This window comes from Pristiophorus japonicus, chromosome 11 (assembly GCF_044704955.1).
Source record: "Pristiophorus japonicus isolate sPriJap1 chromosome 11, sPriJap1.hap1, whole genome shotgun sequence".
In the NCBI taxonomy this organism is placed as follows: domain Eukaryota; kingdom Metazoa; phylum Chordata; class Chondrichthyes; family Pristiophoridae; genus Pristiophorus; species Pristiophorus japonicus.
Genome location: NC_091987.1, coordinates 66,813,171 through 66,840,280, shown reverse-complemented (window position 1 = coordinate 66,840,280; position 27,110 = coordinate 66,813,171). Strand labels below are relative to the sequence as shown.

Below are 27,110 nucleotides of genomic sequence, written 5' to 3'. Positions count from 1 at the left end.
TTAAAACTGAGGAGGAATTTCTCTGCCCCAGAGAGCTGCGGAGATAAATCTTTGAACGAGAAGGGAATAAAGGGTTATGGGGAACGAGCAGGGAATTGGAGCAGAGTCCATGATCAGATCAGCCATGATCTTATTAAATGGCGGAGTAGGCTCGAGGGGTCAAATGGCCTACTCCTGCTTATATGTTCAACAACATTCCACTAAGCTACGCTACACAGCTGTCTGGAGGTCTTGTGTAGGCCAATTACCAGCTTTTGAATGCGAGTTTGAGCATGTGCAAAATTTTGAATGGGCCATGCAGCCTTTTTAAAAGGGACCATGCACCAACAAAAATAAAATTAGGGGGACATTGTCCAATGACACCAAACACTGATTTTAAAATTCTTTTCAGGTTAAAATTCCTCCATGCCCACACCCCTTCTTATCTGAACTCGTCAGTCTGAGTGCTCCTAACCCAGGAGGCTGAGCCCCACCAGTTCTCGGAAATCAGTACTGCCAGCACGGAGTTCTGGAGCCTGGCTGTCACAATGAATCAAATTAAACATTGTAAAGATCTTGATTACTCCAGCAGGGATGATCATATTACACATTCCAAACCAACTGTTGGGTATTTCTTGACAAAGCGGACTAATCAGAAATCTGGACTTGTCCGCCAAGGGAACCAGAGAGAAACAGAGAAACAGAGAAACAGAGAAACAGAGAAACAGAGAAACAGAGAAACAGAGAAACAGAGAAACAGAGAAACAGAGAAACAGAGAAACAGAGAAACAGAGAAACAGAGAAACAGAGAAACAGAGAAACAGAGAAACAGAGAAACAGAGAAACAGAGAAACAGAGAAACAGAGAAACAGAGAAACAGAGAAACAGAGAAACAGAGAAACAGAGAAACAGAGCAGGAGTAGGCCATTCATCCCTTCTAGCCTGCACCGCCATTCAATGAGTTCATGGCTGAACATGCAACTTCAGTACCCGCTTCCTGCTTTCTCGCCATATCCCTTGATTCCCCCGAGTAGCAAGGACTGCATCTAACTCCCTTTTGAATATATTTAGTGAATTGACCTCAACTACTTTCTGTGGTAGAGAATTCCACAGGTTCACCACTCTCTGGGTGAAGAAGTTTCTCCTCATCTCAGTCCTAAATGGCTTACCCCTTATCCTTAGACTGTGACCCCTGGTTCTGGACTTCCCCAACAGTGGGAACATTCTTCCTGCATCTAACCTGTCTAAACCAGTCAGAATTTTAAACGTTTCTATGAGATCCCCTCATTCTTCTGAACTCCAGTGAATACAAGCCCAATTGATCCAGTCTTTCTTGATAGGTCAGTCCCACCATCGGTCTGGTGAATCTTCGCTGCACTCCCTCAATAGCAAGAATGTCCTTCAAGTTAGGAGACCAAAACTGTACACAATACTCCAGGTGTGGCCTCACCAAGGCCCTGTACAACTGTAGCAACACCTCCCTGCCCCTGTACTCAAATCCCCTCGTTATGAAGGCCAACATGCCATTTGCTTTCTTAACCGCCTGCTGTACCTGCATGCCAACCTTCAATGACTGATGTACCATGACACCCAGGTCTCGTTGCACCTCCCCTTTTCCTAATCTGTCACCATCAGATAATAGTCTGTCTCTGTTTTTACCACCAAAGTGGATAACCTCACATTTAATCCACATTATACTTCATCTGCCATGCATTTGCCCACTCACCTAACCTATCCAAGTCACACTGCAGCCTCATAGCATCCTCCTCACAGCTCACACTGCCACCCAACTTAGTGTCATCTGCAAATTTGGAGATACTACATTTAATCCCCTCGTCTAAATCATTAATGTACAATGTAAACAGCTGGGGCCCCAGCACAGAACCTTGCAGTACCCCACTAGTCACTGCCTGCCATTCTGAAAAGTACTCATTTACTCCTACTCTTTGCTTCCTGTCTGCCAACCAGTTCTCAATCCACGTCAGCACACTACCCCCAATCCCATGTGCTTTAACTTTGCACATTAATCTCTTGTGTGGGACCTTGTCGAAAGCCTTCTGAAAGTCCAAATATACCACATCAACGAGTTCTCCCTTGTCCACTTTACTGGAAACATACTCAAAAAATTCCAGAAGATTTGTCAAGCATGATTTCCCTTTCACAAATCCATGCTGACTTGGACCTATCATGTCACCTTTTTCCAAATGCGCTGCTAGGACATCCTTAATAATTGATTCCATCATTTTACCCACTACTGAGGTCAGGCTGACCGGTCGATAATTCCCTGTTTTCTCTCCCTCCTTTTTTAAAAAGTGGGGTTACATTGGCTACCCTCCACTCGATAGGAACTGATCCAGAGTCAATGGAATGTTGGAAAATGACTGTCAATGCATCCACTATTTCCAAGGCCACCTCCTTAAGTACTCTGGGATGCAGTCCATCAGGCCCTGGGGATTTATCAGCCTTCAATCCCATCAATTTCCCCAACACAATTTCCCAACTAATAAAGATTTCCCTCAGTTCCTCCTCCTTACTAGACCCTCTGACCCCTTTTATATCCGAAATGTTGTTTGTGTTCTCCTTAGTGAATACCGAACCAAAGTACTTGTTCAATTGGTCTGCCATTTCTTTGTTCCCCATTGTGACTTCCCCTGATTCTGACTGCAGGGGACCTACTATTTACGACCAAGAAACTTTCAAGGACATTCAATGGTGCATGTGTACACACACGAACAATGGGCAAGGCCAGGATAAGGTTCAGCTGTGATGCTCTCCAAAGTTGAATGGCCTGGCATCACTGTCTGGATTCAAACATGACAGCTGGCTGTATGGGCTAATGGCATCCATGAAACTACTCCAGCTCAAGTCAGCAACTTCAAAAAGAAGAAAAAAAATGTATAATCAAAAAAACAAAATTAATTTAGAATAGTGTAATGTAAAAGCCCTCTAGATGCCAGCTATATTTTCATCTAATTTTTGGAAGCTAGAGATTTATTTTGAAAAGTGAAACTCTACTTTCTAAGGCCATTGTACTAAATTCATTTGAGAAATTCTTGCTCTGGTAGCTCTATTGATGGTATTTGGAAGTTCAACACAAGGCCCAAATTTGAATTACATTTGAGCAGTTATCATTTGGGATATATAAAAATGGGTAATAATTACAAATTAGTCAGTTTCATCAGGGTATGCAGTTTTAAAAAAGGGGAAAACTGGCAAGAGTTAAATCACAGAAAAATAGTGCATCTCCTGTTGATCCATCACATAGAAGCACCAATTAAATCTTGAAGGAATAGTAACAATGCAAATCATCATAGGTGACCCTCAAATGAAGATGACTTACTCAAACACCAAAAGGGATGAGTTCATAGATGTTTCAATGAAGGACACGATATTCCAGTCCTGAACTCCAGGGGTGGAAGATGCCTGTGCATGGATTTTTTCACTTTTTAAAAAAACATGTGGTGACCGTTGTACATCAGCCACCACATGGGCTTCACAGTGCTAGGCCTTTATCCAGTGGCAAGGATTAACCAGGACAACTGGAGACCTGCTCTGCTGCAAGGACCTAGTGTGCATACAAATCGCAGTGTGGGTTGGTCCGTGCTGCCCCTGGGCCCTCTGCTCTTCTGGCCCTGTACCCTCATTTGCCGCACCTCCGCTGCGACCTTCCCGCTCCACCGCTGTACCTGGGCCCCACCGATGTTCCAGCCCACGCTCTAACTGGCGACCTGGGCCTTGATGATTTCACCTACCTCAAAGTCGTCGCACACGGGGCTCCAGCTCTTATACTCCCGACCTGAAGTGGTGTCCTCTTACAATACAACATCGTGGCTCCCCGACTTGAGAGAGAACAGCTCTGCAAGTCGGGCTATAAAAGAGCTGGAGCGGCATACCACTTCAGCCTCCAGCACGAACTGCTCCAAGGATTTTGGGGCGGATGAGCAGCGTGTGTTTGTGGCGGAGCTGCGGCAGATGAGGGTACGGGGCCCAGAAGAGGGGGGGGCCCAGCCCGCACTGCGATATGTGCGCACGCTAGATCCGTGCAGCAGAGCAGGTCTCCAGTTGTCTTGGTTAACCCTTGCCACTGAACAAAGACCTAGTTCTGTTGAGCCCATGTGGTGGCTGGTGTGCAATGTTCACCGCACGTTAAAAAAAAATTCATGCACAAGCATCTTCCACCCCCTCAATTGGAGTTCAGGACTGGATCATCAGGTCCTTCATCGAAACACCTGTGAACTTGTGAAGCAAGTCGAGGGACCGCCTATGACAATATAACTAGTAAGCCAAAATGCAGTAAAAAGGTTCTCTTTTCCATTTCTGATCTTGTTCCAATTTCGCTAGATGTCAGACAGAACAAGTCATAGTCTGAGTTTATATAGTGCCCTTCACGACCACCAGATATCTCAAAGCACTTTACAGTCAATGAAGTACCTTTGAAGTGTAGTCACTGTTGTAATGTGGGAAATTAAAAAGGTGGTGTCCGAAGGCACTTGAAGATGGGGAGAGAAACAAGCCACAACAGTTTTCAGCATGTGTTTTCAAACCGGAGACTCTGGATTCTAGGAGAGATCTCAGACTTGTTTCTAGAGTGCTAGCAAGATCAACTTGTTGCAGTACCTTTGTTGACTTCATAGGACACAGGATCTTAAGCTTTTTAAGTTAGGAAAACAGTATTTTACACAGAATACTTCCTAATGTTTGAAACAAATCACTAAAAGAAATATATTATGAAAATTCAAATGAAGTTGAAATGTTAGCTGCCAAAATGGTTCAGGTTCTGAAATGATTACAGCTAAACCATAGTTTGCACTTTTAGAAGTTGGGTAAAGGGATGCCTGGAAGTTTGTCTAAATTTGCACAAGGTCTTCCCCAAACAAAGTTTGAAAACCAGCAAGTATGAGGGAGTGGTGCAGGGCTGAGATACTAAGACAGCTGAAGGGAGGAGAATATGCAAGGGGGGGGGGAAAAGGAGAGAGAGAAGAGGATGCACTAATTCCAGAATTGAAAGAGTGGAGGGCAGAGCTGGGACATAGCACTGAAGGAGGAATCCAAGGTTGGATGGAGCAAAGTTGGCATGTTGCAGAGTATGAAGTCAAGAGGTTGGTGAGAAACATGGTAATGAGATATGCTGGCATGGATGACCCTAGGTACATTGCTCATGTAGCAATTTTTGCTATGTGAATTTTGACAGTTCTGGCTGGTTATTTAACCATGATGGTGCAACATCACAGCTGAGCCTATTGTCCACAAATGCATGCTTTCAGTAGGACCTAACTGGATAGCAGTCAGTAGTGAAAGCTGTTTAATATTTCCTTTCTCTTTACCATGCTTTGACAGTTGATTGAGCAGAACTGAGTCTACAGCCCAGATCATACTCCCTTGACTGCAGTGTGAAGTATTGTGGTGCTGTGCATGAAAGAAATAACTGGGAAGAGTGGCAATTCAGAGCATTTCCATATAAGTGAACATTTTTAAATCTGCCTATCAGCTAGGAATATTGTCATTTCTTTTTAAAATGCACTTTATTCTAGTTGGCCGGAAATTTCCCTTGAAATCTTGGCTATGGTGATGAATGAGCTGGTTTAGCTTCATTGTTTGGAAATGTTCAAATAAAATAGACATGGTAACTTTGTTATCCATCTGGTTATAAAATCTGTATTTGTTACTGAATTTCACCATCCAAACCATTGTTCAGCTATTATTTATATTTCCACAATCTCTACATGTCTCATGATCCTTCATGTGCTCTAAGATTCCTGTCAATAAATGGCCCACTATGATCTCCTTAACATTGAAATTCTCAAGAATTAACTAATTGAAAGCTAACATTTATATAGTTTACACCTTAAGAAAAGCTAAAGTTGCATGATTTTATCCACTGAACAAGGTACTACATGGTGTGGTACTGAGTAAACCTGGGTCGAGTTTAATTTCTTGGTCTATATTTTGAGTTAGTGCATCTCAGCTTGGTGGGGTACTGAAAATGGTCTCATTATTGCTAGATTAGAAGGGAAAAATCCATCCTGTACTTGAATAGCCTGCTAACATTTGCACTCTGTTCACCCATGAAGAGCCACTTGGATGAAGTAGTAGAGGATCAGTACTGTCTTGCTGCCCAGTTTAAGTTTGTGCATTTTCAGGAAGGGTAGGGGAAAAAAGTTAAAGGAAAAAACATTGGCCTGGAATTTGCGGTCCGGATGATGGCGGTCTGGCAGCATTCGCTGTCATTCTGCCTTTGACACTGACTGCAACTTTGGGATATGGTACAGGTGCATGTGGAAATCCTGAAGTTGTGGTCTGTCATTCAGTGCTCCTCCACAGGCTGTGCTGTGGGCTTTAACAGTGTCTTGATTGCTAATCAAAGGTTTATGGCCCTGAAAATCGAATTTTAATTTTGTGCAGTGTCAAATTTATCCATTTAACAAACTTAAAATTCCAGGCCATTAGTTCTTCAGCTACCAAATAGTGGAATTTTCATTCTTTGTATGCTATTCTCATTATATCCCTAGAATATAATAGAAGTGCAAATTGTAATTTTGATGTGAAAATATTTTGTATTATAACTGCTAATAAAAATGACAAATGGCAGTGTGGTTAAGAACAAGAGCTCATTAAATCTGAAGTGCAGTTTTAAAATATTTTAATCTAAATGAGTTTCTCATGCATAAAATATATTGTATATTTGGAATAATTCATTGATAATGTATTGACAGTCAATTGATCCTGGGCTTGGCTAATGTCCTAAATGATAGAATGGAAGCTTTTAGTTTAATACCTATTGTGACCCTGATATAATTTCTGGTTATGAATTTTAATACATTATGAATTTCATGGACTGATTTGGTTTTAATTTTATCTGACCCTGCAGATGCTGATAATTTCCTTGTTTGTATGATGTTCACACTGAAGTGGTAATGACTATGAAGTAATTAATTACTGTTTGATGTGCTTGGTTTTTAAACTCTAAATGTGGTCTGGTTCAGTGTTTTAGGTACTGCTGTAGCAAGACCTTGCTCCATATTACTCACAGCAATGCAGCTATTGTGAAACAGAATGGTGTATTTCAAAAAATTAAGAGCAAAAAAGCAATTGTTGAGCTCAGGTTACAAAAGCAAAGAAGCAATATTGTATCACTCAAATACAACAGCTAATTCAGCTATACATTGTAGCCCAGTAGTACTTGTCAGAGCAAGAGCCCCTTGACCAGATTGTTGCAGCTTTGATTGAGGCCTCGCTGCCAGTGGAGTTCACCCATTATATAGTGAGAGATGTAACTAGATTGAACTGACTCATTATAATGGGTCGTTCATCTCAGCAGAGGGAAGACAGAAACCAGTATAGCTGGCTCGCTCCAGTACAAGCATACCTCCCATCTGCTGATTAGTGGCTTTGATGGTGGTTGTGGAGTAGTCTGTATCCAAGACCATCCTGCCCTCTTGTTTGAAGGAGGCTGTATGGTGGCAAGTGGCTCCTGTGGGAGACAACAGGGATGAAAGGGGGATCACAAATAAAAGATAACATCCCATGGGTTCCAATACAACAGCTACAATATCAAAATCTAAGCCAGGTTTTTGTTGTTTGAAATGTAAGCAACATAAACTATACTTCAAACCTACAGACAGCAGTGGGTTAACACAAAGTGCTTATTTTTATATTTTGCAAATAAAATGTATTTAGTTTGGGCCATGAAATGAAAGGGTAACACCACATATTACTTGATTTAAATCCTTACTTTGTTTTTCCATTGGTTCATTAGAAAATTGGGCAAGTGGATTCATCTAAATAATACATTGACAGTAAAATCACAAATCCTATAATGCCAGTATCATTAGCTGTATAAATATCCAATTCAACTACATCTATCCAAGCAGGCTATGAACATTGTTCTTTCTGGGACCTGGGTTTAAATCTAATCCAGAACCACCAGCATGTCCATCATACGCATGTGCAGAGAAGATAGCTCAATTAAGCACAAGAGCAGAGCAAGGTGGTGAAAAAAAAAGGACAATGAGGGGTTTGGGTGGTGTGGGGGAAGAGTAGAACCAAAGGCATGGACAAAGAAAAAGGTTTTGGAAATTGGGAGGCCTGGCCTGGGGGTGGGGGGGGCAGCAAATCACAGGGAACTGGACAGGAAGGCTAAGTGTTACTCTTCACCTAACTAGACCCAAGGTGGCTAACTGAAACTGGGTGGCAAATATGCAAGTGTTCCATTTCACCTACATCCACATCCTTCATTTTGATCAGCACAAAATTGAATAAAAATTTGCATGGTTTTCAGCTTTTCCCATAATAGATGTGTAGGATATTAGATTAACATGGAAATACAGAGCACAAAGTTATAAGGCGTGAACTGGTTATTGCAGAAACTATTGAGGGAGACATGATCCAAGACTCCAACATTAGTGACAAAAATAAATGCAGATGCAAGCACATTTGACTTAATTCATGAGAGCTGGACTAAAGGATATAGGCTTAAAAATGTAAAAGTCTAGGACATTAAAAATCATCCACCGTCCTTTCCGTTCTCCCTGTTCGCAGATACACTCCATTGCATATGGGGAGAAATCCGCCAGAAAAAGCAGTTAACGCTGTGTCAACTATTTCAAGACAGACAGATTTGGATAATCGAGTGCTTCTCAGGGCATGATGGTTCCCATCTGTGGTCCAGTGATATTGTCTGTGGAGGTGTGTAGGCCTGGGTTGAATATATATTGGGGCTACTTTTCGATCAGGATTCAGATCAAAATCATAGCCAGAGCATTTCTAGCGATGGCTTTTCTTCCTTTTCCTCATCTACAAGCTGACATTATCTGCACTTCGAGTGAGCTTCCACATATGGGTGCTGATGACACCCAGATCGAACTTCACCTTTTGACTCAGTACTGTCAGACTGTCCAACATCCAGTTTTGGAAGAGTTGTAACTTCCTGCAGCTAAACATTGGGAAGACCAAAGTGATCTTCCTTGGCCACCACAAAATCCACATCCTTCCTTACCACTGATTCAATGCCTCTCCCCACACACTCTGGCTGAAACTTCTATTTACAACCTCGCCATCCTCTGATCCCAAGCCAAGATTCCAACCCTATATAGTGTTCTCCATCACAAATACCTACTTCTATTTCCATAGCATTACCTGCCTCCACTCCATCATAGCACATGTGCTGGTGAAACCCTCATGTTTTTGCCACCTCCACACTTTCACCCTCCATAAACTTCAGTTCACTCCCAATCAACATTAGGTCCTAGTTCTTTAGGGGTCTTCCTTTGCTCAGCCCAGATTAGCTGGAGCAGAATTCACTACCTAACTAAGCTTTCATCTTAAGTAATGACACTGAGCAGTATGATTCTGCTCTATACCACTTAACATGTGTAGTATGTGTCAAGTTCAGATCAAGTGCTGTTGAATGGAGTTACTTTACATATCCTATCAGTGATCATAGAATCAGAAATTTACAGCACGGAAGGAGGCCATTTCAGCCCATCGTGTCTGCCGGCCAACCAAGAGCTATCCAGCCTAATCCCACTTTCCAGCTCTTTGTCTGTAGCCCTGTAGGTTACAGCACTTCAAGTACACATCCAAGTATCTTAAATGAGGTGAGGGTTTCTGCCTCTACCACCCTTTCAGGCAGTGAGTTCCAGACTCCCACCACCCTCTGGGTGAAGACATTTATCATATCTCCTCTATACCTCCCCCCAATTACTTTAAATCTATGCCCCCTGGTTGTTGACCCCTCTGCCAAGGGAAACCAGTCCTTCCTATTCACTCTATCCAGGCCCCTCAATTTTATACATCTCAAATCAAGTCTCCCCTCAGTCTCCTCTGTTCCAAAGAAAACAGACCCAGCATCTCCAATCTTTCAGCCAAAATTCTCCAGTCCAGGCAATATAAATCTCCTCTGCATCCTTTCCAGTGCAATCACATCTTTTCTCTATGTGGTGGCCAGAACTGCACACACTACTCCAGCTGCAGCCTAACCAGTGTTTTATACAGTTCAAGCATCATCTCCTTGCTCTTGTATTCCATGCATTGACTGAAAAGGCAAGTATTCCATATGCCTTCTTAACCACCTTATCGACCTGGCCTGCTACCTTCAGGGATCTGTGGACCTGCACTCCAAGGTCCCTTTGTTCCACTACACTTTTCAGTGTTGTACCATTTAATGTGTATTCCCTTGCCTGGTTAGACCTGCCCAAATGCATTACCTCACTTACCCAGATTGAATTTAATTTGCCACTGTTCTGCCCACTTGATTGATATCTTTCTGCAGTCCACAGCTTTCTTCATCAACCACACAGCCTATTTTAGTGTCATCTGCAAACTTCTTAATCATAGCCCCTACATTCAAGTCCAAGTCATTGATATATACCACAAAGCAAGAGATCCAGCAGAGAGTCATGCAACACAATCAAGTGAACTGTGAATGTAACATACTGACCATCAATGTACAAGCAGATGATTTGCAAGCATGAAATGTTTCAGCCAGACACTTAGTGACTATTTTTATGGCACCGATTCCCATCATCCAGGAGCAAAAAAAAGTGATTACAAAGTTTGACTGCACAAGTACAGGGATGAGATGTTGCTGTGACCTTTGACTAAGTGATAAACATGCAATTTATTTTAATACTGTTATCTTGCCTTTATTTTCTGGCAGCAAAATGATGGCAAGACAGGCTATAGCTCCCACAAACAGGAATCCTGCTAGTGTCCGCCTGCGACCTGACCTAATGGAGGAGGAGCAAGGACAATAATGAGCGACAGCAGTTCAGACACCTTTGTGCTATAAGACAACATATTTTCTGAGTATCAATAGCAACTTCACCCTTCTATTCAGTATCTGACAGTAAAGTTCATCATGTGTGTCACAAGAGGATTGAACAAAAAAAAACAAGTATAGTTATGCTCATTAACATTGGACTGAAGTTTTAAAAATCTAGACTGCTGCAACAGCTCAAAATATGAAATTCTTCACATTCCCCCCACCCCATTTTCAATTTAAAAGTATAGCAGTTTCATAGGGATGTATCACATGTAACCAGATTAAGTCACTAACCAATTGCATTTGCTAGCAGACCATTTAATCAGGACTATATTTTTTTTTAAATGTATAATTTTATATTGCCATATCAACAGAAATATATCCAAGCATTTCACAACCAATGATTTACTTTGAACTGGTATGTAATTGGGAAGCACCCATTTTGCGCTTTCAGGATCCTTAAAAACAGCAATGAAATGACGAACCAGTTAAACCATTTTTGACTGGGTTGTTTGAGGGAGGGATGAAGGCTGGGAAAAAACAACTTTAAATTTGCAGTATTTGATTTTTTAACATCCACCTGAACCACTAGATCAGAGATGGGGCCTTGAATTAACAGTTTATCCAAAAGGACAGTACTTTTGATTCAGTAAGACATTGGAATACCAGCCAAGTTTACATGTTAAATTTTGAAGTAGGGGTTGAATCCACAAACTGACCGTTACCAACTGAGCTAAACTCTTGCATTAAGGTGTTTGATAAAGTGCCAAATAATAGGCTTGCCAGCAAAGTGAAGCCCATGGAATAAAAGGGAGAGTGGCAGCATGGATATGAAATTAGCTAAGTGACAGGAAACAGTTATTTTTTGGACTGGAGGAGTGGTGTTCCCCAGGGGTCAGTACTAGCACTGCTTTTCTTGATCTATATTAATGACTTAAACTTGGGTGTACAGAGCACAATTTCAAAATTTGCAGAGGACACAAAACTTGACAGTATAGTGAACAGTGATAGACTTGAAGACAACAGACAGGCTGGTGGAATGGTGAACACATGGCAGATGAAATTTAAGTGCAAAGTGATACATTTTGGTAGGAAGAACAAGGAGAGGCAATATAAACAAAAGGGGGTACAGGAACAGAGACCTAGGGGTATATGTGCACAAATTGTTGAAGGTGGCAGGGCAGGTTGAGAAAGCAGTTTAAAAAGCTTACAGGATCCTGGGCTTTATAAATAGAGGCAGAGTGTACAAAAGTAAGGAACCTTTGATGAACCATTATAGAACACTGGTTCGGCTTCAACTGGAGTATTGTGCAGTAGGAAGGATGTGAAGGCCTTAGAAGGTGCAGAAAAGATTTACAAGAATGATTCCAGGGATGAGGGACTTCAGTTACATGGATAGACTGGAGAAGCTGGGGTTGCTCTCCTTAGAGCAGAAAAGTTGAAAGGAGGTTTGATAGAAGTGTTCAAAATCATGAGGGGTCTAGAAAGTAGATAGAGATAAGTGGTTCCCATTGGCAGAAGGGTCGAGATCCAGAGGACACAGATTTAAGTCGATTGGAAGAACCAAAGGCGACAGGAGGAAAAACTTTTTTTTTAAAAAAACAGCGAGTGGTTAGGATCTGGAATTCACTGTCTGAAAGGGTGGTGGAGGCAGATTTAATGGTGGCTTTCAAAAGGGATTTGGATAAATATCAGAAAAACATTTTGCAGGACTACAGGGAAAGGGTGGGAAAGTAGGACTAACTGAAGTGCTCTTGGAGCCAGCACAGATTTGACAGGCTAAATGGCCTCCTCCTGTGCTGTAACCAATCTAGGATTTTATGCAATTAGTCTAAGCAAATATTTAATAAAATTGTAACATTAAGAATTGAAAGCCTACTAATCTGGGAATTAGCATTAAGTGATCAAAGGGATAGCTAAGCACCACAAATGGTTGTTAGCATGGGCTTTGGTGCCAGTTATGAGTAAATTGGACATATACATAGTGTTGACCATTTCTAGTGCAATGGTCAATTCAATTGCTGTAGACTGGCAAAATAAATCAAATATGAGTGCCAATCCAAAACCAGAAAACATTTTAGAAAGAGGAGCTGTGAATAGTTAAGGAAGTAACAGATTTTGTAAAGACCTTTGCATACAGACAAGACAAGGGTTCCTTTTAAAAACAACTCACCAAGTGCGGTTCAGCAGAAAGAGACAAATAGGATAAGAAGGCAACTCAGCCAATCCAGAAAGTGCTACGTTTAGATATCGATCACCATCCATGTCACTAGCACTTAGAGTCAGACCATAGTACACAAGACTGCATATTAACCTAATGTGGGGGGGGGGGGGTGGCAGGGGAGAAGAAAGAGGTGGTGGGTGAGGAAAGAAATCAAAAAATTTAATATAATTTTTTTTAAAAGTTCAAGTCAAATGTTCCTGGTTTTACTTTGAGCTAAATCCATTTTAAGTCAAGTCATCTTTGATGAATTGTAAAGTTTAATGTTTTCTTATGTTGTCAAACAAATCTCAAGAATTTTAACAATTCAACAACAAGAACCCAAATATAGTACCTGTATTACAGAATAATCCTATTTAAATGATTAGAAACTTGGAAAAAAACCTGTAGTCTCAAAAACATCGGTAGTACGAAGAACCATACCCAATATGCTGATTTCTAATTTCAATTGTGTTGAACAAGTAATTCTGTTTACAGGGGAAGAGGAGAACATAACATAAGAAATAGGAGCAGGAATAGGCCATTTGGCCCCTCAAACCTGCTTTGCCATTTAATAAAATCACAGGCTCCGCTCCACTTCCCTGCCCACTCCCCATAACACTACTCCCTTAAAAAATCAAAAATCTGTCCATCTCCACCTTAATATATTCAATGACCCAGCCTCAACAGTTCTCTGGGGCAGAGAATTCCAAAGATTTACAACCCTCAGAAGAAATTCCTCCACCAGTTTTAAATGGACGGCCCTTATTCTATGTCCCCTAGTTCTAGTTTCCCCTAAGAGTGGAAAGATCCTCTCTGCATCCACCTTGTCGAGCCCCCTCATTATCTTGTATGTTTCGATATCACCTCTCATTCTTCTGAACTCCAATGAGTATAGGCCCAACCTACCTTCACAAGTCAACCCCACCCCCACCTCCTCTCCAGAATCAACCGAGTGAACCTTCTCTGAACAGCCTCCAATGCAAATACATCCTTCCTTAAATATGGAGACCAAAACTCTACACAGTACTCCAGGTGTGGCCTCACCAATACCCTGTACAGTTGGAGCAGGACTTCTGCTTTTGTATTCTATCCCCCTTGCAAAAAAAGCCAATATTCCATTTGCATCCTGATTACTTGCTGTACCTGCATACTAACCTGGTGTTTCATGCACAAGGACCCCCAGGTCTCTGTACTGCAGCAAATAATTTGCTTTTATTTTTCCAACCAAAGTGGTTAACCTCACATTTTCCCACATTATACACCATCTGCCAAATTTTTGCCCACTCACTTAGCCTCTCTATACACCTTTGCAGATTTTGTGTCTTCAATTTGCTTTCCCACCCATCTTTATATCAGCAAACTTGGCTACATTACACTTAGTCCCTACATCCAAGTCATTAATAGATTGTAAATAGTCAAGGCCCACACTGATCCGTGGCACCCCGTTACTGTTTGCCAACTGAAAAATGATCCATTTATCCCAACTCTTGTTAGCCAATCCTCTATCCGTGCTAATATATTTCCCCCCCCAAACCCCCATGAATTTTTATCTTGTGCAGTAACCTTTTATGTGGCACCTTAATTGAATGCCTTCTGGAAATCCAAATGCACTGATTTCCCCTTATCCATCCTGCTCATTACATCCTCAAAGAACTCCAGCAAATTTGTCAAACATAATTTCCCTTTCATTGGACCTTATTTTCGCCACAAGTATGCGCTGTTTTTTTGGGCGTGAAATTCTCACTTTCCAACTTTGATGCCAATGCCAACCATGTGCGCAAGTTGAAAATATTTTGGCACCGACCAGAGTCAAAACAGGATCCGTGCTGCTTTTATGTACTTTGATTTTGGCCGTCCACAATTTTTTTTTTCCCCCAAGTGCGATGCACACTGCCCAAAAGCCCCATTAAAAATAAATCATGTTAACTTAAGGAATCAGCGCAGTGCACAAGAGCAAGGCAACAGGAATACACAATAAAATTCCTTTTTTTTCCCCCCATCACAGGGAACTTTTTTTTTGAGCAAGGGCAGATTGAGCCGAAAGGATGCTCCCCCGCTGCAATCCTAGACCGAAAGGACTGCTCCCCATCGGCTGGACCCGCTGCAATCCAGGGCCGAATGACCCCCCCCCCACCCCTCTCCGAGAGTTGAAGTTCAGGAGCAGGAGGACCATTCGGCCCAGGATTGCAGCAGGTCCAGCCTGTGGGGAGCAATCCTTTGAGCCCGGATGGCCACGGGTCCAGCTGCGGTGCAGGGGGGGGCCTTTCAGCAGCGGTGAGGTAGCAGTCCTTTTGGGGGAGCGGGTTTCAGCGTCTCTGGTTGCCCTGGCAACTTCAGCTTTCCGTGCATGCCCAGAGAGTTTAAGCGCGGACTTGAATCTCTGCTCCCCAGACTAATTAACTTTGGAGAGCACCGTGCCAAATTCAAATGTTTATTTGCCGAAAGTCCTGATTTTTTTTCCCTGCCGCACAAAGAAATCTGACATTAACATGTGGGCACCAAAAATCCAACAAGTGAAAAATAGGGGCCATAAAACCATGTTGACTCTGCTTGATTGAATTATGCTTTTCCAAGTGTCCTGCTATTGCTTCCTTAATAATGGAAGCCAGTATTGTCAACAACAGATGTTAAGCTAACTGGTCTATAGTTTCCTGCTTCCTCTACCTTTTAAAAAAAAATATATGGATGTTGCATTTGCAGTTTTCCAATCAATCCACTGGGACCTCCCGAGAATGCAGGGAATTTTGGCAGATTAAAACCAATGCAGCCACCTCATTTAAAGACCCTAGGATGTAAGCCATCAGGTCCAGGGGACTTGACAGCCTTTAGTCCTATTATTTTACCAAGTACTACTTCATCAGTGATAGTATTAAGTTCCTCCCTACTTATAGCCCTTTGATTATCCACTATTGGGATGTTAAGTGTCTTCTCCCATGAAGACCGATATAAAGTATTTATTCAACGTCTCTGCCATTTCCCTAGTCTCATCCTCTAGGGGATGAGGATTTACTTTAGCCAAGTTTCCTTTTTATGTACCTGCAGAAACTTTATATTTCATGCTAGCTTATTTTCAATCTATCTTTTTTTTTAAAAAAAAAGTCATTCTTTGCTGCCTTTAAAAGTTTCCCAATCCTCTGGCCACCCACTAGTCTTGGCCACATTGTATGCTCTCGTTTTCAATTGGATACCATCCCTTATTTCCTTAGTCTTTCCTGCTCACTGGTATATATTTTTGTTGCGAGTTATGAAAGAGCTCTTTAAATGTCTGTCACTGTTCATCAGCCATCCAAGAGTGGCAGGATGAGAAAATAAAATATATCAGACCATTCTCAAGCCTCCTAGTGGCAGATTTGAGATGTTTAAATGCATGTAGTCTATACTGTTCCTACCACATAATAGCATGCACGTTAGTACTAATGCGATTTGCCAGCTATAGAGTGGACAGTAAATCCATCAGATTCCAATAACCTTGTAACAAGAGCAAATATCACTGACAAGCATTTGCTTAACCTAGCTTTTCTACAAAACAATTTAATTTCACAGTGGTGGAGAGGGACTTGTGGCAGCAGTCAGTTCACTGATGAATCTGTTGACTGCCGAGATTAAAGCACTGGACTGTTTAAGAGGCAGTTAGATGGGGATGGAAGCTGACCCCAAATCTGGAGCAAACAGTACCATGAGTTGTTATATTCCCAATAACCTCCCACTTCATAAGATGTTGGTTACTCAGTTTATTGGACAGGGAAACTTTCTCAATATACAATTAATGTCTGACCTGTCTGAAAGCACTTTGGGATGTTCAGAGGCCATGAAAAATGCAAGTTCCTTCTTTCCCTCTACCTCAGTACAATTTAGTCACTTGTGCAGTGAAGAATAGGACGGCGGGGGGGGGGGGGGTGGGGGAAATGGGAACATAGTGGAAAGGTTAATTCTGAAGAATTTCAAGGAGAGGGCCAACAATGACATTTATGTAGCGCTTAATGTAATAAAACATCCCAAGGTGCTTCACGAGCGTTATCAAAAAAAAAATTGACAGAGCCACATAAGATGTTAAGGCAGATGACCAAAAGCTTGGACGAAGAGGTGGGTTTTAAGGATTGCCGACAAGGAGGGAAGAGGTGGCGAGATTTAGGGAAGGAACTCCAGACCTAAACAGGGACGGTGGCTCAACCGTGGCTAACAAGGGAAATTAGGGATAGTGTTAATCCAAGAAAGAGGCATATAAATTGGCCAGAAAAAGCAGCAAGCCAGAGGAATGGGAGAAATATAGAATTCAGCAGGGGAGGACAAAGGGTTTAATTAGGAGGGGAAAAAAAAGTGTATGAGGAAGCTTGCTGGGAACATCATAACACTGCAAAAGCTTCTATAGATATGTGAAGAGAAAAAGATTAGTGAAGACAAACATAGGTCCCTTGCAGTCAGAATCAGATGAATTTATAAATGGGGAACAAAGAAATGGTAGACCAATTGAATACTTTGGTTCTGTCTTCACTAAGACACAAATAACCTTCCAGAAATACTAGGGGACCGAGGGTCTAGCGAGAAGGAGGAACTGAAGGAAATCGTCAGTCAGGAAAATGTGTTAGGGAAATTGATGGGATTTAAAGCCGACAAATCCCCAGGGCCTGATTGGGATGCAGCCCAGAGTACTTAGGTGGCCCCTGGAAATAGTGGATGCATTGGTGATCATTTTCCAAGAGTCTATCGACTCTGGATCAGTTCCAATGGACTGGAGGGTAGTTAATGGACAACCACTTTTTTTTTTTTTTTAAAAAGAGGGAGAAAAACAGGGAACTATAGACCGGTTAGCCCGACATCAGTAGTGGGGAAAATGTTGGAATCAATTAAAGGTGAAATAGCAGCGCATTTGGAAAGCAGTGACAGGATTGGTCCAAGTCAGCATGGATTTATGAAAGGGAAATCATACTTAACAAATCTAGAATTTGTTGAGGATGTAACTAGTAGAGTGGACAAGGGAGAACCAGTGGATGTGGTGTCAAAAGCCTTTTGAAAGTCCAAATACAAGGTCCCACACAAGAGATTGATGTGCAAAATTAAAGCACATGGTATTGATGTGGCTGGAGAACTGGTTGGCAGACAGGAAGCAGAGAGTCAGGATAAACAGGTCCTTTTCAGAATGGCAGGCAGTGACTAGTGGGGTGCTGCAGAACTCAGTGCTGGGACCCCAGCTATTTACATATACATCAATGATTTAGATGAAGGAATTGAGTGTAATATTCCCAAGTTTGCAGATGACACTAAGCTGGGTGGCGGTGTGAGCTGCAAGGAGGATGCCAAGAGGCTGCAGGGTGACTCGGACAGGTTAGGTGAGTGGGCAAATGCAGTATAATGTAGATAAATGGGTTATCCATGTTGGTGGCAAAAACAAAGGCAGAATATTGTCTGAATGGCAGCAGATTAGGAAAAGGGGAGGTGCAACAAGACCTGGGTGTCATGGTACAGTCATTGAAAGTTGGCATATAGATACAGCAGGCGGTGAAAGCAAATGGCATGTTGGCTTTCATAGAGAGAAGATTTAAGTATAGGAGCAGGGAGGTCTTACTGCAGTTGTACAGGGCCTTAGTGAGGCCTCACCTGGAATATTGTGTTCAGTTTTGGTCTCCTAATCTGAGGAAGGACATTCTTGCTATTGAGAGAGTATAGCAAAGGTTCACCAGACTGGTTCCTGAAATGGCAGGACTGACATGAGACTGGATCGACGGCCTGTATTCACTGGAGTTTAGAAGGATGAGAGGGGATCTCAAACACAAAATTCTGACCTGATGGGACATGTTAGATGCAGGAAGAACGTTCCCGATGTGGGGGCGGGGGGTGGGAAGTCCAGAAACAGGGGTCACAGTCTAAGGATAAGGGGTAAGCCATTTAGGACCGAGATGAGGAAAAACTTCACTCAGAATTGTGAACCTGTGGAATTCTCTACTGCAGAGTTGTTGGATATATTCAAGAGGGAGTTAGATATGGCCCTTATGGCTAACGGGATCAAGGGGTATGGAGAGAAAGCAGGAAAGGGGTACTGAGGTGAATGATCAGCCATGATCTTATTGAATGGTGGTGCAGGCTTGAAGGGCTGAATGGCCTACTGCTGCACCTATTTTCTATGTTTCTTAATACCTAGGCAGCTGAAGGCATGGCCACTAATGGTGGAACAATTAAAAATCAGGGATGTTCAAACAGCCAGAATTAGTGGAGCGCAGAGGTCTGGGGTGGGGAGGGCGGGGGCAGAAATAAAAATGTCCAGAGATGAGGGGTGAGGCCATGGAGGGATTTAAAAACAAGGATAAGAATTTAGAAAAAGTAGTACAGCCCACAACTACCAATTTTATTCTGAGCTGCCGTGAGGGTGGCTGATGAAGGGAAGTGGAAACAACTTGTATTTATATAGCTTTAACGAAGTGAAACATCCCAAGGTGTATGGTGATGAAAATGACACCAAGCCACACAAGTAGAAATTAGCACACGTGACAAAGCTTGGTCAAAGAGGTAGGTTTTAAGGAGAGTCTTAAAAGGAGGCAAGAGGTAGAGAGGCGGAGGGGTTTAGGGAGGAAGTTAGTGTTTGGGGCCACATAGTTCAGCCTCACAGAAGTTGGGAGAGGGGTGCAGTCAGTGGCTAGGGAACGGAGCTTGTAGCGGGGAGTGAAAACCATGGCTTTGCTCTTCCCAATATTCAATTGGAGAAAATTTCTGCTCATCCAGAACTGGATGTCGGACAAGCAGTCTGACAATTTAGAGATCATCGAGGGGTCAAGGGAAGTGGTAGTGAGGTAGAGCTGGGTGTCATCAGCATACATGTGGAAACTGACTTTCTGGATTATGTCACTAAGGGGCAACATGTAGATAAAAATAGGAGGGGGTCAAGGACAGATCCTTGGGGACACTAGAGATAATGATGTGGGCACAGGAAGAGAAGCCGTTGCAGGTGATTCTCTGGCTACGATTAGATAGATAAGAAAGGAACCAGGCAAATGCAGTCCTACGCAGCTGACATTGGTGGAGAGGCGTTGAAGGATAGTGTGGTCAACAGTGTCAAATGCTGCAGGCAAGTCAAGAATGACGAGGGATAGTTTGCCTTTGTCAGTCACAAAGAATGAAAGCCTGCAAAGATGCAATATAGCACTGGCTCCAAAAATAGACTGGAGAAAAGGGTGTGTGGAACAAAACATTGTGAAACAGTGCCGAGAATGTATAAGAACACAAGAACATAAGAATTAGGAACAGGAGTAAGCCATCTAGCCCCTCGAGCCTGCTCTGCCATTCAACAAGATCATGGCTGATCTGGCCGTGGACTCAGCTCCACTTACCCACCCGCTCCCCATAAAGAAAGTAGGAGGTCCATTGGTTATGTAAAAAAAGTTGAATGTTCATATGCTCCTTTGGAGCATCACACTTGAGCCAGACATGTGGAACAAGGAAGGAGGAATAACAGGATGGCAGAAGAAAAGGAGGAAGAACTTGCATTTATATAGCACCTCATGAGGCTCCAAAGCATTTTACAGCCAATGAAGTATTTTTTGAAGTGTAGTCACTGTTGTAATGTAGGGGGAAGAAAAGCCAATGTATGCACAGCAAGATCCCATACACAGCAATGAAGATAATCTTGTTTTAGTGATGTGGATTGATGAATAAATATTGGGAGACGTCCCTTGTAGTGTCAAGAGATCCGTTTATGACCACCTGTGAAAGCCTCCGTTCAACAGCTCATCCGAAAGATGGCACCTTTGACATTTCAACTGTCAGCCTAGAATAGTTGCTTAAGTCGGAGTATTTTCTACACATTATAGTATGCCAAAGTAGCACAGTTTAGGACCAGGTGGAGCGACTCCTGCAGAAGAGTTATTGCTAGCAGATTTGTCAAAGATTCTGCATGATATAGTCAAACCGTGGCTAACAAGGGAAATTAGGGATAGTGTTAAACCCAAGGAAGAGGCATATAAATTGGTCAGAAAAAGCAACAAACCTGAGGACGGAGAAATTTAGAATTCAGCAGGAGGAAAAAGGGTTTAATTAGGAGGGGGGGAAAAAAAAAAAAGAGTATGAGGGGGAAGCTTGCTGGGAACATATAAACTGACTGCAAGAGCTTCTATAGGCATGTGAAGAGAAAACAATTAAAGATGACAAATGTACATCCCTTACAATCAGAAGAAGAATTTATAATTGGGAACAAAAAATGGCAGACCAATTGAACAAATATTTTGGTTCTGTCTTCACAAAGACACAAATAACCTTCCGGAAATACTAGGACCCAGGGTCCAGCAAGAAGGAGGAACATAAGAAAATCCTTATTAGTCAGTAAACTGTTAGGGAAATTGATGGGGGTGAAGGCCAATAAATCCCCAGGGCCTGATAGACTGCATCTCAGAGTACTTAAGTGGTCCTAGAAATAGTGGATGCATTGGTGGTCATTTTCCAACATTGTATAGACTCTGCATCAGTTCCTATGGATTGGAGGGTAGCTAATGTAACACCACTTTTTAAATAAAGAGAGAAAAAACAGGGAATTTAGACTGGTTAGCCTGACATCAGTAGTGGGGAAAATGTTGGAATCAATTATTAAAGATGTAATAGCAGTGCATTTGGATAGCAGTGTCAGGATCGATCCAAGTCAGCATGGATTTATGAAAGGGAAATCATACTTGACAAATCTTCTAGAATTTGAGGATGTAACTAGTGGAGTGGACAAGGGAGAACCAGTGGATATGGTGTATTTGGACTTTCAAAAGGCTTTTGACAAGGTCCCACACAAGAGATTGGTGTGCAAAATTAAAGCACGTGGTATTGGGGGTAATGTATTGACGTAGATAGAGAACTGGTTGGCAGACAGGAAGCAAAGAGTAGGAATAAATGGGTCCCTTTCAAAATGGCAGGCAGTGACTAGTGGGGTACCGCAAGGTTCAGTGCTGGGCCCCCAGCTATTTACAATATACATTAATGATTTGGACGAAGGAATTGAATGCAATATCTCCAAGTTTGCAGATGACACTAAGCTGGGTGGCAGTGAGCCGAGAGGCTGCTAAGAGGCTGCAGGGTGACTTGGACAGGTTAGGTGAGTGGGCAAATGCATGGCAGATGCAGTATAATGTAGATAAATGTGAGATTGGTGGCAAAAACAGGAAGGCAGATAATTATCTGAATGGTGACAGATTAGGAAAAGGGGAGGTGCAATGAGACCTGGGTGCCATGGTACATCAGTCATTGAAAGTTGGCATGCAGGTACAGCAGGCAGTGAAGGCAGCAAATGGCATGTTGGCCTTCATAGCAAGAGGATTTGAGTATAGGAGCAGGGAGGTCTTACTGCAGTTGTACAGGGCCTTGGTGAGGCCTCACCTTGAATATTGTGTACAGTTTTGGTCTCCTAATCAGAGAAAGGACATTCTTGCTATTGAGAGTGCAGTGAAGGTTTATCCGACTGATTCCCAGGATGGCAGGACTGAAAGACTGGATTGACTGGGCTTATATTCAAATGGAATTTAGAAGAATAAGGAGGGATCTCAAGCATATAAAACTCCGACAGGATTGGACAGGTTAGGTACAGGAAGAATGTTCCTGATGTTGGGGGAAGTCCAGAACCAGGGGTCAGTTTAAGGATAAGGGATAAGCCATTTAGGACAGAGATGAGGAGAAACTTCAGTCAGAATTGTGAACTTGTGGAATTCACTACCACAGAAAGTTGTTAAGGCCAGTTAGATATTCTCAAAAGGGAGTTAGATGTCACCCTTACAGCTAAAGGGATCAAGGGGTATGGAGAGAAAGCAGGAATGGGGTACTGAAGTTGCATGATCAGCTATTGAATGGTGGTGCAGGCTCAAAGGGCTGAATGGCCTGCTCCTGCATCTATTTTCTATGTAAACAAATAATTGCTTCACTGTAGCACCTCGATACAATGGGGCAAAATTGGACCCTGTTATACCCATTTTTTGGGTGCAGAACGATAGCAAAATATTAATTTTGCTCCTTTGTTCTACACCTGAACAGCATTGGAATTATATCAGACATTATTTTAGCTCAGGCAATATACAGGTGTCCCTGCTAGCTGCCTGAAAATAGTGGTAGACTGCTTTGCATATCCTAATCAAGGGCCCAATGCCCGTTTCATGCCGCACTTTGAAATTTGGCAGGGCTTGCTCTGCTCAAATTTCCGGTTTCTTCTGCAGCCTAACTAGTGGTCCTGAAAAGGGACCCAAGATATGCCACAGAATAAAATTAGGGAATTATTTAATCAAGTTCAGTTCATTTTTGGAGTGCAGTACATATGGTCTCAGTTGAAAAATTGAGAATTAAATGGATTCCCAATGCAGTAGAAACAAAAACTTCACTCTTGAAACATGCTTTAAAGTCCTATTAAAAAGATAAAGCAACTATGGCCATCTCTAAAACCTCCACTGAATGGAAGTACAGAAAAGTTGGAATAGACCTTGATACAGTGCCCTATAGATCTAGATGGACAATCAAGACAAAGCAGAAAATCTATGATGTGGTGTACAACATGTATATATAAAAAAAAGAGTAAAATAGGTGTACCAAGACGTACCACACATACATCATTATCAAAGTCCGCCCCAAGAGAACTTTATGCCGGAAAAGGTCAAAGACACTAGCTGATTCACCACTATTTTGGACAGTTGGTGGCTTCAGGGTTACTGTACACTTCTGCTGACCATTCTTCTTAGCAATGTTCTCAAGGATATTCTCTGCTTCACTCCACTGCCCCTGAGCATACAGCCAACGTGGAGATTCTGGGATACATCTGCAAAGAGACAGTCACAATATATTCTTTATAAAAAAAAACTGAGTTACAGCTGGAACAGACACACATACACCAATCCCTACTGTGTACCTGTTTCAACTAGGCAAGATACTAAACATTGAGCAAAATACAAATGCGCAATGGACCCTCACCTGAAATACAAATAGAATCCTATTGAAATAAATGCTTCTGAAGAAAAAGTATACTATTTCTACTGGAAGACATGTATACAAAATTTTCCTGCAATGTGTGCCAACTATTCCTTGGCAACAATAAATGCATTAAAGTTAAAATACTTCCTGCATACATATATTACAGCACAGTGGACAAATCCATTTGCTTACAGGATGTTACATCAACTGTCAAGAACACCACCAAATGTTCCACAAAAATGACTATCAAGCCACAAATATACAGCCAGTAACAATGTGATCAACACTTTCACACTATGGACTTGAGTACCAGTTTTGGGATTTTTAAAACTAGGTATTTTCTTCATGCTCAGTGCCAAAAGCCACTCCCATAAACAAAACTTTGCTCCGTAGGAATCAGATTATACTTTATTCCCGATATCTGTTAATGTAGCAAGCTCAGGGGTGAAACAGAAACCCATTTAATTGCATTAAGGTTTATTCAATAAATGTCAATTTCTTTTCACCAGTCTTAAATCTGTAAAAATTATATCCCTGGAAGGAGAAAAAAAATCACAAGTTCATAAGTTTAAAAACTCAGTAAATAGCAGCTACTTTACTTTTTCCTGCAGCATATAGTAATTGATATGACTAAGAATGCTGTTCTCTTTAATGACTATTTTCTGATCATATTTTTTTTTAAGTATAAAAAATAGGGCTTGGGTCTCTGGAATGTTACTGCTCATTTGGGGGGGGGGGGGGGTGTCATCATAAAGGAAGAACAAGAACATTGGTTTTAGCAATTACCTGACCACAGTTAAAAATGGGAAGCAAGATTACCCTGTGATTGGAAATAGCATGGCAACTGATGGTAGCAGTACAACTTACTTTAATTAGAGAGAGTGATTAAGGTGTTTACTCAATCACAAAATAAAAGCAGGTGGTCATTTGGCCCTTCGAGCCTGCTCCACCATTCTGTAAGATCATGGCTGATATGCCAAAGTTAACCCACCTTACCATAATATCCCCATAGCCCTTATTTCCTTAGATCCAAAGATTTATCAATCCCACTCTTCAATATATTCATGACAGATAATCCACAGCCCTCTGGGAGAGAATTCCAAGGATTCACACCCCTTGGTGTGACAACATTTATCAGTCCTAAATGGCTGACCCCTTATTTCAGAGGGTGATGTGTACAGAATTTCTGGAATTGTTTTTATGTTGATGCTATTAGCATTAGAAATAAGAGGTTGGAATTATAGCCATATGCTTCCATTATAAATTTAGATACAACTGGCATCTCAGAACTTTGGTTAGAACATAGGAACAGGCCATTCAATTTCATCATGGATGATCTGTATTAGCATGGCTAGATAATAGTGATGGATCCTGAAAGTATATGAATCAATCACAAAGGAGGTAATTATATTGCTCTTCAAGTAAATTTATGAGATAGTGAGGGAGGATATTGGTCAGCAGGTGAAATGGTTTAGGTGCAGTTGGATAATGGTACTACAGCAAGGTTACACTATAGCTCAGCTTAAAAAAAAGTGTTGCATCCAATAAAGTGCAGTCATTGTTAAAAGGCAATCATGGCAGCTAGCATGCACAAAGCAAGATCCCACAAACACTAAGATGAGATGAAGAACCAGTTTATAGGTGCGGTTGGTGGAGGAATATTAGCTAGAACTATGTTTTTTGAATAGTGCCATGGGATCTTTTACAGCAACTTTCATTTATATAGCAACTTTAACATAAAAACCATCCCAAATAGGTCCACCTAAACCACTAATAACCAGATGGTGTTCAGTTTAGCCTCCCAAAACTTCCAACAATTTAGTATTTTCTCTACTGCATTAATGCCATCAATCTAGATTACATGCCAAAATTCTGGCATGTGGCTCAACGTATACCCTTCTGACTCAGACCAGAGTATTAACAAATGAGCTGGGATTTTATTTTAGAGAAAATGTTTTCTGTAATACTGAATTGGTTACAACCCAATTAGCACAAATGATGTGCATATATAAAGCATTTTGAATGTAGAAAAATAAACAGACTCAAAAGCACTTTACACAGGTATGAGGAAAACCAGAGTGAGGATGCCTAGTCAAAGAAGTAGGTTTTAAGGAGCATGGGCAGGCAGTGCCACAATGAACCACTAGGCTCCTTGATGCTGGGAACAGAAAAGTATGCTGTTTCAAAAGGCTAATTTACAGTGGTACTTTTTTTGTAAACTAACATTGTGGCAATTTAATCATTACAAAGGCCTTTCATAGTGCCATCTTCCAGGTATAACTGGCACTGAAGTAAATGTTCATGCTTTTAAAAATGGATGTTGCCAAAGACCAGTTTTCAAATACATTTTGTAATGGAATCTTGCAACCATCTCAATTTTAATATATGGTGTGTTGCCTCCCTGGTGCTAGGGTGAAGTATATAACAGTGGGGCAAAGACATTTGGAAAGGGATGGAGTGTAGCTTGAAGTCATGGCGTATGTAGGAACTAAACTTTGGAGAGAGTAGTATGGAAATCTTGGCAGTAAAGAGCAGTTTAGGGTCAAGACTGCAGAGCAAGACCTCAAAAAAAGGTGGTAATCTGAGAATGACTTCCTGTGCAATGTGCTGCACAGGTTAGGCAAATAGAGTAAAAAGAAAAAGCCTTGCCTTCATATAGGACCTTTCACAACCATTGGAAGTCTCAAAGCAATTTACAGCCAATGAAGTATTTTTGAACTGTAGTTACTGTTGTAATGTGGGCAATACACGACTTCAGGCTACGCTCCATCCCTTTCCAAAAGTTCCCCCCCCCCCATTATGTACTTCACCAGAGAGGCACCACACCATGGACCCAAGTTTCAGTGGAGTTGCTCCTAGTTTTTTGGAGCAACTAGTTTAGTTGGGAGTATGTTAGAAATTGCAATTCTCGGATAATAGTTTGCTCCAGTTCTAGTGAGTTAGTTTAGGTGAGGTATTTTTTTTCAAAAGGGGGTGTGTCCAGCCACTCAGGCCTGTTTTGCAAGTTTTGGCAGTGAAAACTTACTACAAACTAACTTATGATGGAGTAAGTGTCCACTTTTGTAAGTTCTGAAAAACCTTACCTAGAGTTAAGTTTAGTGCAGGCACAGCCAGAGAGGGGGAGGTGGGAAGCATTAAACACAAAGGACACATCAACATCACAACAGGAAGGGGGGGGGGGGGGGGGAAGGGAGGGAAGTTAGAGGGTTTTCCAAAAACACCTTCATAACATTAAAGAAGCAAAATACATTT

General features: G+C 41.8%; 1 protein-coding gene across 5 annotated transcripts in view; it reads right to left on the bottom strand.

Moving 5' to 3' along the window:
• Nucleotides 1-27,110, bottom strand: part of LOC139276059 (solute carrier family 22 member 15-like) — a 70,064-nt gene that overhangs the window by 24,729 nt on the left and 18,225 nt on the right. For 4 of the 5 annotated variants that reach the window (XM_070893476.1, XM_070893478.1, XM_070893481.1 and 1 more), the window contains exons 6-9: nucleotides 23,491-23,706; nucleotides 12,915-13,055; nucleotides 10,621-10,706; nucleotides 7,346-7,450 (exon numbers count right to left, since the gene is read on the bottom strand). In XM_070893476.1, the coding sequence (XP_070749577.1) occupies nucleotides 7,346-7,450; nucleotides 10,621-10,706; nucleotides 12,915-13,055; nucleotides 23,491-23,706 (548 nt within the window). The remainder of the gene's footprint in view (nucleotides 1-7,345; nucleotides 7,451-10,620; nucleotides 10,707-12,914; nucleotides 13,056-23,490; nucleotides 23,707-27,110) is intronic. The other variant, XM_070893477.1, reaches the window with a different exon arrangement.